The 16,537-nt window shown below is 40.9% G+C and overlaps 1 protein-coding gene across 15 annotated transcripts in view; it reads left to right on the top strand.

Annotated features, from left to right (window-relative positions):
- adgrl2b.1 (adhesion G protein-coupled receptor L2b, tandem duplicate 1) overlaps positions 1-16,537 on the top strand; it is a 148,269-nt gene that overhangs the window by 83,494 nt on the left and 48,238 nt on the right. For all 15 annotated transcript variants that reach the window (XM_074688028.1, XM_074688029.1, XM_074688038.1 and 12 more), the window contains one exon: positions 12,181-12,394. In XM_074688028.1, coding sequence (XP_074544129.1) covers positions 12,181-12,394 — 214 coding nt within the window. The remainder of the gene's footprint in view (positions 1-12,180; positions 12,395-16,537) is intronic.

The following is a 16,537-nucleotide window of genomic DNA, read 5'->3' on the forward strand; positions in this document are numbered from 1 at the left end:
CCCTCTCCTGCCGTGCAGGAAATTGAATAAGAACGCAGCAAGAAGAAGTCAGAGAACTGCAAAGCACAAAGGAGGGTTTTGTTTGCCTTACGCTATCGGTATTGACCCCCTCTTGTAGCAAGTATTCCCATTGAGTGTGCAGGGCACAATGGCCTCTTCGAGGATGAAGGGCAGGAAACTGTCTGTCATCAAGATCTCCCCATCTGTGTGTTTCTTATCAGTGCTGCTGTTTTCTGCTCGCATTGACCAGAATGTTGGTGGAAGGGAATGGGGCAAGGTCATTGCGCTCAAGCCAATCAAAGTGGTCAGTGTTCCGAGATAGTGGGGGGTTATTGCCAAAGAATGTGTCTGAATGTGTTTCCTTTCTTATTTTTCCCTCAGACTTTCCTGGTAACTCTCTGTGAGATTTCAAACAGAGCTGCATAAAAACCCCTCAAAGGTTTCTCTTGTTACCAGCTATGTACATTCCCATGTGAAGCAGGCATACGCTGTGTGCTGGCAGTATGGGAGAGGGGATGACCTGCAAAGCAAGGGTCACATGCTTGATGAAGAAAGCCAAAAAGCATCTGTGGGCTAATTTTTTGCATCGATTACGACTTTGATTCTTTTGAAGAGGGGGGTAAAGTAAAAGTCTGAATGATGATGTGAAAATTCTTTTTTAGGAAATACAATCAGTCGATCAATTAATGGATAAAATCCACATATCAAGAGGAAATTTGAAAGGAACAATAGATTTTTCCACCCTAAGCTAGTCATAATCACGATGAATATTCATACAAACATAATCAGATTTTGAAAACCACATTTAAGCATGACCCTGAAACACATGTGTTTTCTCTTTCAGCGTTCTGCTAAAGCATCATTTTCAATTATCTGTTCCTGCTTAAATATGTCTGTTAAAGGCAGTCGGTGCACATTCAAACTCATTCGGTTGCTTGAATCATCACACAGTTATGTTAAATGTTCTCTTCAGTGGTACTTCACTGTTTCTGTAAAAAGAAAAATGAAAGAAAACAGGTCTGTGGCTTTTAATTTTAACATTATCTATTTAAAACAGTTCTTCATTTATTTAGTTGGACGTACCACATAAAACAAACCCCTTCCCCACCTCCCTCTTCCTCTCCCAAACTTATCCCCACAAACTCCAGCCTGTCACTGTCTGTCACCAGGGCATAGCGTGAGAATGTGGTCGTGTGTGTCTCACGCAGGAAGCCAAAGCACTGTGACTTGAACAAGCTGCACTGCCTCAGTCTTGTTTTTTTTTTTCCTCTGTACCTGATGCACTCCCAGGTAACAGAAATTTGGCACGGATTTATTCAACATGAAATGATACTCCCTACAACTGCAACAAACCGGGCATTACCCAGAAAAAAAGTGAATTCGTTTCTACACATACATATAACAGGGTGTCCGCGGGGTCTTAAAAAGTATTAAAAGTTGATAAATCAGCTGTGGGAAAATTAAGGTCCTTAAAAAGTATTAAAAAGTCTTAATCCTAATGTTATAAGGTATTAAATTTTATTGGTATTCAAGACTCCAAACGTATCCATGAATATTTATTTTCCTCCTTGCGACTGTTACAAACTAACCTGACACAACAGACGGTTCCATATATCCTCCACAGAAACAGTCCATCTGATTGGAAAAGGTTTTTAAGGGGTCTGAACCTTCAAAAATAACCCCACCTGGTGATTGGACAATCATTCTGCTCGTCACCCTCATTACAGACCAGCATGAGGATCTAGAAAAAGCTTTAGCATCTCAAAATATTCATCTCTAGATCATGACTTTCTCAAGCCTCCTGAGAAAATTTTTCAGACCTGGGATCTTGGATTCTTACAATTTAGAGAAAGCTTCCCCCAGCTTCCCTCGATCTCAGTTGTTTTGGAACAAATTTTCTTTGCTCAAATCACCTTTTTACTGGATACAACGCGATGAGATGAGGTATTTATCTATACAGTTTTGTAGCGCTGTTGTTTGAGACGTGACAACAACTAAAGTTGTAATTTTGTGAGGCCCGGGCTGTACGTAGCGCTAGCAGCCCAACATATCTTTAGGCTAATGTGACGACAAACTCAGTTTGTACAGTAGTTTAGTAGCCGTCCGTATGTAGCACTGATAGAAAGCAAATAACACAATCTTAAGCACATGTCCTAAATTTTGACAATGATGAAATAAAATTCTTAATTCTTTTTCTTTAAGTTGGCCATTGAATAACTGCTGTTACTTTTTTGGGGAATGGGAATGTCAATTAACCTGCTTTTAGTTTCATTTATTCTTTCAAGCTTTATTCCTTCTTAGCTTTTCTAATTTATGTTAGAATGCAAACTACACCTGATTGGTTGCTAAAACAACTTAAAGTCACCATAAGGTCTTAAGACTTTTTGAAAGGTTTTTTAAAAAGTCTTAAAAAGATATTTAATTTAACCTCAGGATTTCAGCATATACCCTGTAAATATATATATATATATATATATATATATATATATATATATATATATATATATATATATATATATATATATATATATATATATATATATATATATATATATATTCAAAAACCATTTTTAAAGCAGTAGCTTTACGTGTTAGTCAGGATCTAACACTGTCATAGCGTGTACAGAGCAGTGTTAGCAGGGAAAGGCTTGCTCTTGGGCTCTTGGTGTAACTAGCTCAGCATGTGACCCTTGTCTTGCAGATTGTAATTTGTGAAGCATGCACATGTACTAGTTTGCTTATATCAACTCTATTTTCCAAAGAGTAGGTGAAAAAATTGAGTGCAACCTGAAATGACTCTGACCAATGAATTTTTAAATATCCTTTGGCCTGGAGTACAGTGCAGATGCAGAGTAAGAGATATGGAGAAAGGGCAACAGCACGATGAACTTTGTTCTCCAGAGCCGAGGATCTGACCTGGAGACATTTCCGATATGTATCATCCATTAATCTAAAGCAGCGTGGTCTCTGCTTTTAATTACATTAAAACTGTACACCAGATGAAAAACTTATGTCAGAATGAAAGAAGGAAAGCAAAAAAAAAAAAAAAACATGAAAGGGGGTTTTGTAATTTCTGTTTGCGCACCAGCTGAAGCCACAAAAATGTCTTGGGATGAGATGAAACATAGAAACACAATTTAATGCCAAAATGAGAACCAAAATTACTCTGCACCACCTCATCTGCATAACAGTGCTGACTCCACTTCAGCACAAGTGGTTTTGTTTAGAGACACAGAACAACCAGAACGGACACAAGCCCAAAGCGAGTGATAGCCTGCTCCCTCTGCCGGGCTTCTGCAGGCTCTCCTGAAAGATAAAGCCTGCGTCTCCTATCAGAATTGTCTGTTCATTATCGACTCGGGACCCTGATCTTAGTTCCTAGTCATCCTTGTAGGCTTCGGCTCATTATTCATGTAATCCGTGTTCCAGTTGCAGCTTCTCCTGACACCCTGTCTGTGTGACGTACCGAGTAAGCCTCCTGGGCTCCTGTCTGTACAGGGAGGGTTGATTAAGAGGGTGAAATTGGGAGACTCTGCCCCAGCAAACAAGAATGCAGACACAAGCATGTGATGGACACAAACCCACATCCTCCTCCTCCTCCTTCTTTTTCCCTGCTTCACCCTGTGTCTTTTTTTCCTCCGTTCCATCCCCACCCTGAGGGAGGCACCTGACTTATTCTGAGACTTCTTCTTGAGCGGAAAATCCAGCTGGGGTTTAAGTGCAGTGGTAAAATATGGGCTTTGAGAGGAGTTAAGCATCACTCAGGGTAGATCAAACTTGTGAAACTATACCTCTGCTGCACTTGGGAGAGCTCCTTTAGCTCACCTCTTTCTGCTTGTTTCATCAACTCCCCTGCAAAAAGAGATGCAACAATATGTTAGATATTGAACAAGCAGTGAACTAATTCTGTCAAGTGGCACTCTCCTGGGAGCATATAGGTTTTATTCATCTTCCGAGTGCAGCATTTTTTCTATCACTTGTTTAGCCTCTGTGACAGTTATTTGTGTCTTCATAAAAAGGTTGTTGTCTCCGTGGACTGTACAAGTTGTCGAATTATGCCCTGCTTTAATCTGAGTGATGTGTTCGTGGACAAAACAAAGGAAGATGTTAAATCTGGTAAAGTGTCTTCTGCTAAATTATTCTTGTCACTTCTCTGTGTGACCTATATCAAGCACTGACCCTCTTTGCATTAAGGGGATTATATGTATTAGTAATGTAATGATGCTACCCTCTTTTCTTGCTCGTTTTCTTTGATGTACGCCCACAGGGTCAGGGATCATCCCACCAATCGACAGTTGAGAAAACCTTGTTTCTTGCGGCCAAATTAAGACACAGTCATTATAGCCTTGACTTCTGGCTTTTTTCCTCAGTGCTCTCTCCCTCAGGATAAATTCTTCATCTGCAGTCTTCTGCAGCTGAGCCGCCTGTTCAGTTGAACCAAAATAATCCGACATGTCGGCTGTGCATCAATTTGAGCCAAACTTAAACATTTTCTGTGCGTTGTGTGTAATTCCAGACTGTGAATGCAAAGCATCAACATAGAACGGTCTTTGCATTTTAAATCATTTCTGAAGAGGTTGTCAGAACTTTTCTGCATTTTAACAGGAAAATCTGGGTGTTTTTTCGACTCATGTCTTGTTCTCAAAACTGCAGCTGCTTCTTCAAATGTTTATGGGAAGTTTACTCTCACTGTCACTCTGTTGTAGAGTTTCATGAAATGTGGCAACGGCATAATTTTTGGAGGGAAAGCTGCTCAGCCTCTCAAAATTAATTAATTTCCCCAAAAAGTTTGAAGTTAACATATGGGTTTCAAGTGCTTGTTGTTCAGTCCAGCTAAACAGAGTAGCTGTGGCACAAGCTAGTTTGGCTAACCAATCTGTTAAACAAGCTGGCTGTTTTGTTAGCAACTCACCAACTTGCGTGTTCCCAGGCATTTCCTATAAAGTTCTTCAGTTTAAATTTGAGTCTCACTTTTCTTACAATCCAGCTTCATAAAGTAGAAATGCTAATCAGCTAGTTTAGATAACCAGATTATTAATTAAGCTAGCTGTTGATTAGCAACTAGCATGCATTTTTGTATTCATATGTCAGGGATTTTTCCTTAACAGAGGTTAAAAGAAACTACAAAATGTGTGACTCTTAGCAGCAAAGTTCAAACACTTTGTTAACTTGTTTGTTGCCCAGAAGCCTCTTAGTGACAGAAACAAATCCAGGAAATAGCCTGTTCCATAAAGGGATGGCTACTGATTTAGCTACTTCTATAGGTGCCGACCAAATTCTGTCTGTTGTACCAATTCACGTAAAATCAAATTGTGCCATGTTTTGGTACCTAAACGCACCCTTGTGACAGTGAGGGAGGGGAAGAGTAGGTGATTTTCCATACTGGACATGAACACAGCATTGCAAGTTTATTCACTGAGAAATAAACATGTTAAATTGAAGAACTTTGAGATTTTATTTATTACCACAAAAACACGCACAAAAGTACCAGGAAGAGGTGCTGTTGAGTACGGATACCAAGCCAGGTATTGAGCATCAGTACCGTATCGTTTCAAATGTGAAAGGTACCCACCCCAAGTTACATAACCTGCTTGGAAAAATACTCTGATTGTTTTTATTAGGGATAGACCGATTATTGTCCGGGCCGATTATCGGGACGACATTTGGGATTTTGAGGCATATCGGCATCTGCCTTTTTTTTTAATCCAACAGCCAATGAGAAACAAATTTAAAACTGCATTGTTGCGGCTCTGATGCAGCCGCTTTGCTGTCTGCAGTCACTACTCAGTCCCCAGCCCTGTCCCACCCACAGTATCATCTGATTGGTTACAAGCAGAGCCATGGCTTGGGAAACAGCCAATCAGCAGTGCAGTTATTACAGTTATTGCAGTTTCATTGAAATTTTGGAAAACTTTATTTACTGTAGAAAACTTTGGCTATTTATTTTTTTAAGTTTTAATTCAATTTTATAAAACATGCTGCTAAGCCTGAGAGCTGCTCAGTTAAGTCATGCTTAAAGGTATTTGAATGAAGTTGAGTGTTGGAGTTTGTATTGTTCAAAATTTTGACACCAATATTTGTACTTTGACTGCAAATTAATATCGGCTTCAAATATCGCTTAATGGCCCCGAAAAATCTGTATCGGTCGATCTCTAGTTTTAATACCGTACTTTAAGATGATATAAATGAGATAAACAGTTCAAATCAGTAAAATTTTAGCACTAGCTAGCTGCTAGCGTTAAATGTGTCAACAAATGATGTTGTAGGGACTTGGGGGTAGTGTCATCTTAACTGTGTTTTTTTGTTGTTGTTAACTTACAGTCTAATACTTTTCATTCTTACAGCTGCCTCATTCTGAAACTTCAGCTGAATTAAAAATTAGGCTATTTCTAGTTCTCAGATTTGTTTCCAAAAGAAAGTTTAGTCTCACAGTCTGAGATCTTGACATGGTCTCACAGATGCTCATTCCTAGATGTCAGCCAAGAGAAAAATGGGATGAGTGCAAGCTCTGAAATTTATCTGAGATGAGAGTAGTTTACACTCAAGAGTGATGGAATACAATCTTTATAGTCTGTGTATTGAAAATCCAGAAATATCAAACCATGAAATGCACAAGATTTGTTTTATGTACACTACCACTTACTACACTGTGTGCGATTCGGAAAAAAACGTCATTACATCCCCCATTTTGACCAGTTAACTGGTCCAAATCTGTAACTAGTACATTAAAATAAGAAATCTTTAAAGAAGGGTAAAAAATGGCATCAGAAAAAATAATTAGAAGATCTCCAGTAGAGACTGAAAGTGAGAAAGAAACAACACGAGCATGAAAGCTCTAAATAATTGCTTAATTTCTCTCCTCAGTTCAATCTTATCTGTCTCCTAGAAGTCTTGTCTCTTATTGGTCTTCTTTATCGCTCCTAAGGGTCCCTTAGAAGCAACAAAATGATGTTTCCCCATTATGTCTCACTAGATCAAAATGAGAAACAAATAAGAAAAAGATTCTCAGCTGTGGGAGTGAAGGTGGTTTGTGTAGTTAGAAAAATCAAGTGGTCTGAATAGCCATATTTTATTAGTCTCAGTCAACAGTGTTACAGCTCAGCTCAAAGAAAAGAATGATGGGATCTCTCGTCTCTAAATGGACCCACCTGAGGAGTTAAGCAGCAGCAGCAGGGTCTGTCATGCTTAGTCTGAGCAGTATGACAAATCCTCAGCCCAAACCTCCTTCAACAAGACATGTATCAACATGGAGCATGTGATTCTCGCCTCCCACTGACACTGATTCTTTTTGTTTTTAAGTCAGAAAGAATTCAAGGGTTGCGTTGAAGAAAAAGCTGTGACCATGAATACAGATAGTTCCTCTGGAATTTGAGGTGGCAACATTGAATTCATGTATCATGAGAAAGAGAAAAGAGATATGAGTCAGAGCGCTTTGTGAAACCACAAATGGACTCAGTCTTTATTGCCAGTTTCTATTTCAGAATACTCATATCGGAATCAAGAGTGTCTGATAGCAGTTGTCTGGGAAATGCGGGTGTAGCCCCAGGGTTTGTGGTCTTGTCTGACACTGTCTTTGGATACAATTCCCAGCAAGGTGGACTAAAGTGTCATGGGAAATGGTGCCATATGTCCAACTAGATTTTCAGTGTTTCACTGCATTTCGACAGTTGAAATGAAATACAAGTTGTGGTGGCGTAGTGCTGAGTTTTTTGGGGGTGTTGGTCTGTATTTGAAGGCAGGTGTTGGTCTGTATTTGAAGGCAGGTGTTATTTTGCAAATCCCAAATCTCCTTTCTCATCTCCCATCTTGCTCCCATGTGTCTCTCACTTCTGATGGGCGGTCATGTGCAGAATATGTGAACTTGTGTCGCACATTTTTGGCAGCAACATTGGATGCCTTACAAATTTGGGGACGTGAAAATAGAAAATTTGAGTGCTTACTTTGTGCAGTATGGGCTGAATTAGTTGGCTGAAGTGTTTAGTTTGTCGCTCCAAAGGCGTGTGCACAGACAGTGAAGTGTGCTTCTGTTTTATTTAATGCTTAAAAAGGCTTACCCCAGTGGTCTCTTGTATTTTACTTTTTTCATGGCTAATTTTATTCCTTGGCCGGAGCTCAAAACATTCCCTTGAACAGAGTAGAAATACTGCAGGAAAGAACAATGGAGCTGGAAAAAAGGAGGCAAAACACTGATGATTCTTTGTTCCCTATTATTACCAATTCAAATACGTTTTTGTCCTAGTTTATGAATTTCCATTGAAAATCTTAAGTCCACCAGAGCAAAACATGTTGTATGACCACTCTGTCACTCCGGATATTAGATTACAGAGACATCCCCTGCTGTTTGCAGGAAAAGCTTGACTCTAAGATCTGCTCTTTCTTCCAAAGATGTTGGCTACCAGTAATATCAGGAATGAAACAACCTAAAAAGACAAACAATCTTGAAGTACTCCTGCTGGGTCCACGGTGGGGGCACTCTTATTTGACTAAAGGCTACACCCTCCTTTATGCTGCAGAGAAAGCGTCCCTGTCAAACCCAAGCCCAGAACAATGGGGGCCAGCCTCGGGGAAACGGGGCCATTTGCATGCAGCTGTTTGCCGTTTCCAGGACCACAAAGGCCAATCAAAGGAACCTTAATGGAGGATGACAAGCGTCAACCAACGCCTTTGCTCTCTGTCTGTGCCAGCTATCGCCACTCTGTCTACCCCCCAAAAAATGGCCCACTTTTTTCTCATTTTCTATTTGATCAAACATTCCTCCGGTTCTTTCTCCCACTGTCTGACATCCAGGCCTGGGGAAGGAGATTTTAGGGTTAAAGGTTGCTCACGACTGCACTTTTCAGACCCCGCAAACAAAACACCACTGATGAACCCCATGGTACTCGTGTTGTGATCTGGTTCTTACAGTTGCCAAATGCACCAAACCTCTATTATCTTTTTGTTTCATCTCCAGGGTTTTTTAAAAGCCAGCGGATGGTTTCAGAATCACCCATCTGAGCCACAGTGCCACTTCCAATTTCAAGGGTGTTGATAGAAAACAAAATATGTATTATGAGGTGGGGGGGATTGTTGCCAGTGAATTATAGCCTGTCAGCTGGAGAAGGAGGAAAAACTCCCAGAATGCAACATATTGAGGAGCAGTTTCTGCCCATGCTTTGCTCTTTGGAGCTCAGTAGACGGCTTAGCAGGCAGGTCAGGGGGAGGAATCTGAAAAGCTACTTTCCTCGCAGTCACTCACTGACCAGAATGCTTGATAAGGCTGCATGTCAACAACACCAGGGAGAGGGATCACAGCCAATTATAACTAAGTCCAAGTGGTTACCATGGCAATTTGACTAAATGTCCTATATAAAGCATTATTCAATTCCCTCACTGATTGTGTAATTTAATGTTAATCTGAGGTACAGACAACAAGAGAGCAGCCTGTTCTCCTTTCTTCCTTTTACACACACTCAGGGATTGTGTTATGGATTTCTTCCTGCAGTCTTCTTGACACCGTTTTCCCTGCAGCTGGTGCCCTTCTGTCGCAGTCTTCAACTTCTGCAAAGTTGAGCAGTCAAACAAAGCACAGAACGTAAGATGAAAAGCTTTTTTATGCCTCCCTAAGACACTGACATTTGTGCACACAAACAAACCTCCTCTCTTTCCAAAATCTTGCAAAACTTGTTTAAACCGAGAAAAATCAACAGAGAAGAATACCTACAGCCAGAGAGCTTTGTTGTCACAAGGTTTTCTCTTTCTTAGCTGTGCTTAAATCCTAAGATCTTAAGCAACGTTCCACTAAGGCAACCAAAAATATTTCCTCTTGAATTCACCTCCCCTCCTACAGAGCAGAAAAAACCTTTAATGTATGTTTTCACTTGGGACAGATTTGTTATTACTTGCTCTATTACAAGTTGACAAGACAGTCATTAATGAGACAGAGACTATCTACAATCTGTTGAAGAAGCTATTTGTTCTTAAGGCCGCCTGTGCAGTCTTCATACTCCCCCTAATTGATGTACTGTTAGCCTATGACCAGTAAGATCTATACAGATGAGGCAGGAAGAAGAGGAGGCCGGCACGGCACAAGCCTAATCAATCGCGAGGCCTGTGTTGACAGCAGCGTGCCATCATGCCATAGTACTGTGATAGATGGGCAGAGTCGCCAGTGGACACCCTGGGAAAAGGAGGTTGCAGATGGCGTGTGGCCTCTGTGTGTGTTTGTGTGTGTGTGTGTGTGTGTGTGTGTGTGTGTGTGTGTGTGTGTGTGTGTGTGTGTGTGTGTGTGTGTGTGTGTGTGTGTGTGTGTGTGTGTGTGTGTGTGTGTTGTGTTTTAGCATAAAGATGGTGTCTCTGCTCAGAATTTTAAAACCCCATGAAACACATTCTTTCTGTCTGCTCTCTGTATCTGCCGTGATAAACCCGTCACTCCTTCCATGAGCAATGGCAGGCGGGACGATCATTAGTCTGCGCCGTAAAGCCAGCGACTTCACTCTGGGTTTTATCATCCAGCATTCTGGACAGGTTTTCTGAAAGGCTCGGGTAATTGTAGTGGTTATTGGAATAGATGGAGTGACCCCACAGCCCTCCACTTATGGCTCGGCTACACTGACGTCTCCTAATGAGGTGATAAACAGTCCAGCTAAGCAGAATCTACTGGCCATTAGATAGATCATGGTATTATAATGAAATGTCTAGTGGCTGAATGCCAGAGAATTTATACCATTAGTTTTATATTTTGTTACACTTCTACCACTTCGACTGCCTGCAGAAGTTCCCCTTAATATACCATGAATTGAACATTATACTCTCTGCTGTGTATGTCTCACAGATGTCTGCGTGTGTTTTCTTTTTCTGTTTGCTAGTGTGACATGTGCCGAGTGACATAGAATATCATTATAAGTGAGCCAGGCACAGCAGGCTGAAATGACTAGCAGACATGTGGGTCGGGGTTTTTTTTTTCTCTTTTTTTCTCTGAGATTGGAATTTGAAGCCGGAATCACTTCAACTCTGAGCGATTCAAACAATGCTAATTGCATCAGGCCCTGACTGTCAAACGTGTGAGGATAATTAGAGTGAGGGGGCAAAGTGAACCTGGGGTGGTAAGTGTTAGTACATGACAATGCTCGCGAGCCAATGGGAGCATGGAAAAAGGTAACAGGCTGCAAAGAGGGCTAATTAGACGAGAGCGGTGCAGAAAATACAAATGGTAGCTGCCCCCTTAGGGACCCACTATTGCTGAAAACAACGGCGATTATTGACAGTTCATGCAGCGCTCTGCTTGCACTCCTTAAATGGAACACATTTGCATGTTCTACTTGGATTTTGCTTAATTGTTTTCTCAGAATTGCAGACAGTTACTTTTTTCCCCACTTTGGATCATTCTAACCCCAGATAATGGATTTCTCTGTCTTTCTTCACTTTTTTTTATTGCTTCTACTCTCTCCGCAAATCTCCATATCTGTTCTGTTCCACGCTATTTGCGACATGACATTTTGTTGAATAGAAAAAGGAAATGCAGAGGAGTAACCTATGTCATTGTAATTTGCTGAAAGGGGAGGGGGGCAGATTTGGGTGAAACAGTTAATTTTCCCCAAAAGTAGAGCTATTTGGCTGCGCTCCCATCTGCTGGGCTCCATGTATAGATTTTTCCTCCTGTGTGGACTCCAGACTCTTCGATCTCCGACACTGTAAAATGGATTATATTACACTCCATTCTGCCGGGATTCTGCCTTTTTTTCCTCTATCTTGCTTTACAACTCAAAGAAAGCAAAAGAAACAAACGAGGGGGGCTCTGTATAGCTGTAAAACAAACTGCTCTCAGTCCAGGCAGGTTTGGCTCTGAGGTGGACGGTCAGTCTAGGTGGAGGCCTTCTTGATGCTCTGTAGCCTTTGTGTTTGCGCAAGAATTTATGAGGTTACCATTGGTCTCCAATGACTTAGATTAGAAGCCTAAGCCAACATCCAAGACCACAGAGGGATGGAGAGATGAATTGTTTCGTCTTTCCCCCATTCCTGTATCGCGTGTAACAGCCCCTCTGTTTAAAACTGTGGTAAACATTGGACTGCTGTTGCCTATTTATTTTGTACCAGTGGAGTTTTACCACAAGATGTGTGGTCCTATTGTATTGAAGCAACGATCCTTTTCTCCCATTAAATCTATTATTTCTCTGACGTTTCCTCTTTGTCTCTGTGTCCCAGGGTTCAGCCGGGCAGCCTTGCCGTTCGGGCTGGTCAGGAGAGAGCTCTCATGCGAGGGATATGCAATTGATCTCCGCTGCCCGGGGAGTGATGTCATTATGATCGAGACAGCCAACTACGGCCGCACTGACGACAAGATCTGTGACGCTGACCCGTTCCAGATGGAGAACGTCAACTGCTACCTCCCCGATGCCTACAAGATCATATCACAAAGGTAAAACTCTGGGGAGAAGAGGGGTTGTATTTCACAAACATGACCAGGAGCAGGGAAAGGAATTATGGGCCTCTTTTTTCCCCCCTCTGGGCTAACCTTTCTGAACTCCAGCAATAAAGGATTTTCCTGTTTGTGTTGCCACCTACACCCAGGACAATTAATCAACATCTCACACCTTTTAAATTCCTGTCATCCCATCATTGAATAGATTATGTAGGTGGCATTTTAAGATTCACAAAACTGGTGCGCAGATTAATTCTTGACAGGCAGGAATTGACATCCGTGCAGCAGAGCTCTTCACACCAGCTGCGTGCTGTTGCTGCTGTTTGAGTCATAATCAGCGTAGCTCCGAGAGACTGCGAGTCACATGAACACCCTCTTAATTCCCTATCTGGAACATTGGGCTTGCTTTTGTTCAAACACTTGTACAGGTTTGAAGTGGCTCAGCCTCAGGTAGTGAGCAATGCCCGTCATCAGGCCTTTTATCCTGGTTCCTGCCTCTCGCAGGGGGCTGCTCCGCTGTCAAACGACAGCAAAGCAACACTTCAGCTTGACTGCTGCTTACCCTCAAGAGCTGTGTGTATTTTTAAAGGGCACTGGATGAACTATTCATAAATAGTAACCAGCACATTTCATCTTCTAATGCTCCACGCTGTCCTATCCTGGCCCCCCTTAAGCTAGCTCCTGAACACCATCGCCCACCATTTTACACCTCTGGGTATTTCTCGTGCTTAACTCGCTTCTTTATTTACTCCCATGAGATGCAGCACTACGGAATATCTCTGGAATAGATCAGACCTCCTGTCTTACTCCATCTCTCTGCATTTACAGCTGACTCCACGCACGCTCTTACAGTAACACGCCGCTGACAGTGCCCATGCCCTTTGGTTTGACTGCTACTTGCTACATCCTGCACCACATCTGTTGACAAGTCAGACTCTCACTCGCTCAAGCTGTACTTCAAACTTATCTCCATCCGAAATTCCCTAGAGGCACCGCGCGAGCGAAAAGCTTTGAGAAGACTCTCTGCACCACAAGCCCTTAACCAGAATAATTCTAATGAATCAGATCAGAGGAAATAGGCTCTTGACCGTAATTAAGGCTGATGTGCTAACCAGGGGTGTTAAAGCAGTCACAAAGCTTTGGGAGGCTCTGATCAGTCCTCCTTCGCTCAATCTGCAGCAAAGTTAAAAAACAGGGAGGATATTTAAACTGCTTCTCTTTAAGACAGAATGCGCTTCCAATATTGGGGAGATTAACTAGAGGCAATAGTACAGCAGAGAGATAAACAAAGATTGAGGAGATAGAAACAGTGGGATGTCTGCGTCGCAGAGTGACAGTTATGTTGGTAAGAAAATTGTGACAAAGAGTATTCATCAGCGGCCCTGTTTTTCACAACAAAAACAACGAGACAGGAATCAAAAAGGCTTTATTTTCAACAGCATCTACATCCAAGTGTTTTGTCATGCAGAAATGTTTGGTTGTTGACAAAAAAGTGTCTGGATGAAAAATGTATGAAGGAGCTGATGAAATCTCAGGTTACGGGGCTGTTCAATATTCAGGGCAGCGTCCTTTCAGAGATGTCGTGTAAATGGACAGTATGTCTGACCCCACTCTCTGTCTGCTCTGTTGTCTCCACCTCCATGGTTTCTATCTTATGTACATACAAAAAGAAAAATAAGTCCAAATGTGAAAAAAAAAATCACGATGCATTTCAGTGTCTTCTATTTGAATCCACTCATTATCTGACCTGTATAATCTTTCGTCCAGCCAGAGGAGCTGCTCTCACAGAGGAGGTGAGCAGAATTCAGACACTCTGCTGCCATGAGACTGTGCTCAGTGCAATCGAGATTACACGCAGAGGGTTCAGTGGCAGTTTAAGACTGAAGAAGTGTGTCCAAATGCTTAGCAACATCACATCTCTTCCAAAGCAGGAGCATCTAAGATAGCAGTACAATAAGCACCAAGGCAAATTCTTTAATCCATCACTTCAAACAACGATTGAAGCTGTAATTAAAGCCACTCTTATCATTTCTTACATTAAAAAGGGTCAAATGATCTAAGATAATGAGAAAAGGGTCACTTGGAGTTAAAAAAAAAGATAGATTCCTTTTAGCTGATTATCAGCTTGTTTCTTTTTTAGTTTACAGGCTTCCAAGTTTTCTGCTGTTTTCTGCTAAAAGCCACAATACACTGTTAGCACAGCACGTCTTCATTTGTTGAAGCAGAAGTCTCGAACAATGGACGAACAGACTACCTGCGGCTTAAATGTGGCTGCATTTTGCAGTGAAAATAATGTAAAACCAAAACAGAGCTAAAAAGAGGAGAGCATAATGGACCTAGATTCTTCAGCTGGTCAAAGAAATGACCCAGAAAAATCAATAATAAAGTTGCCTAAAGATGTGCAGGCAACACTTTCAAACATAAGCTTCTTTAATTTGATAAGAAAATACAGCAGTGTTGTAGCTACAGATTGTGGCTCTGACCCTCAAGCCATGCAGGATTAAATCAGCCAACAAACAAAAGTCATTTAAAGTAGTTGAAATGTAACAACATTTAACTTTTTACCAAAGCTTGTCTTATGGATGCTTTATATGATTTTTTTAGAGCAAAAACTGTTAATGGATTATTATCTGCTTCTGATGGCCCATAAAATGAAAACTTTTCACACTTCAAAAAGAAGTTCATAATGTGTGGATTATACTCACTTGATGGTTGAAAAGCCGAAAGACTCACTTAATTATGCTCCCTGAACATATGAAATTGTATACATCCTTTTTAAACAATATTACTGTCACTGCTCACATACATCCATGCGTCCTTTACATTGGTACTACTATGGTGGTACTACTATGGTGGTACTGCTCTGTTTGAAAACATGCAGAAATAAAGACAAAATGAACACAGAGCACAGACAGAAAGCCCCATCAGTATCTATATCTGTATTTAACATGGAGCATGGTAGAGCCCGACCAATATGTGATTTTTGGGGCCGATGCCGATGCCGACACTGGGGGCAAAAAAAAGCCGATATACAATATACCAGCCAATATCCGATATATCGGCCGATATATAAAATAAATTATTGATATACACAGGATTTATACTGTATATGAAAACAAATTATTATAATACCCATTTGATTCAAGACAGAGACAAAACACTATTGAATTAAAACAAGGAACTTTAATTAAAACTGTTGACATAAGAACTGTGGTGTTAACCAATGATAAATAAGAACAATCTGTAATCATAATAATAAATAAAGAAGTCAAACTTTAAACTCAGTAAGTAAAAAAAAAGTCAAACTGTAAACACACAATGAGCAACTTACATGACGGAGTGTGCAGCCCAACACACAGACACACAGGAGCAGGAGTGACAGAATCTCCGTGGAGCAAAATTTTTTACAATCGGCTACATTTTGGCTGATGTTGATTAATCAGTGACGGGCATAATCGGCCCGGCTCTAGAGCATGGGCCTTAAGATGTAGTCACTAAAAGGATATGCTGCAAAGTCTTTCTTAATGGATGATTTTATTCAACTATATTCAATTTTCCAATGTCAAGTAAAAATACAATTTTCCATTATTGTCATTTAATACATCTGACAGATAAAATGATGCATCCCAACCCTATTTCATTGTACACTGTTAGGTTGTTTTTCTAATTTATAGTCTCTGATGCATCAACATTGAGCAGTATTGTTAGTATGCAGCTGGTGGAAGCTGATTGTTAAATGTAAAAATGCATTAATATCCCTGAGCTTTAAACATTATATCTGTGACTCACTTAAAGGGAATTGGAGCACAGACTAAAACTCTTCATAAGCACATTGCTGGGATAAATGTACTTCCTCTTGTTTGGAACAAGTGTCAGTCAGACTTATAAACTCTAAACAGTGTGTAATTGAAGTGAATCTGCTGTTAGCTGGTTCAGTGACCCTTCTCGCTCTCAGCGGCTCTTTCTGCAGAGAAGCAGGCGGACCTTACAAGTGAATCTCTTAAGTGAGGCTGGCACCTTCTGCCTTGATGTTGAAATCACCGCTACCAGTCATGCTTATGTTTTTCGTTATCTTTATGATGGACTTAGCACCTTTTTTCTATTCTTGTGTGATGTTTAAAAATCCATTAGCTTTAAGGA

The sequence above is a fragment of the Halichoeres trimaculatus genome, unplaced genomic scaffold (assembly GCF_033239565.1).
Source record: "Halichoeres trimaculatus isolate MK-OKI-2021-1 unplaced genomic scaffold, fHalTri1.1 fHalTri1_scaffold_15, whole genome shotgun sequence".
In the NCBI taxonomy this organism is placed as follows: domain Eukaryota; kingdom Metazoa; phylum Chordata; class Actinopteri; order Labriformes; family Labridae; genus Halichoeres; species Halichoeres trimaculatus.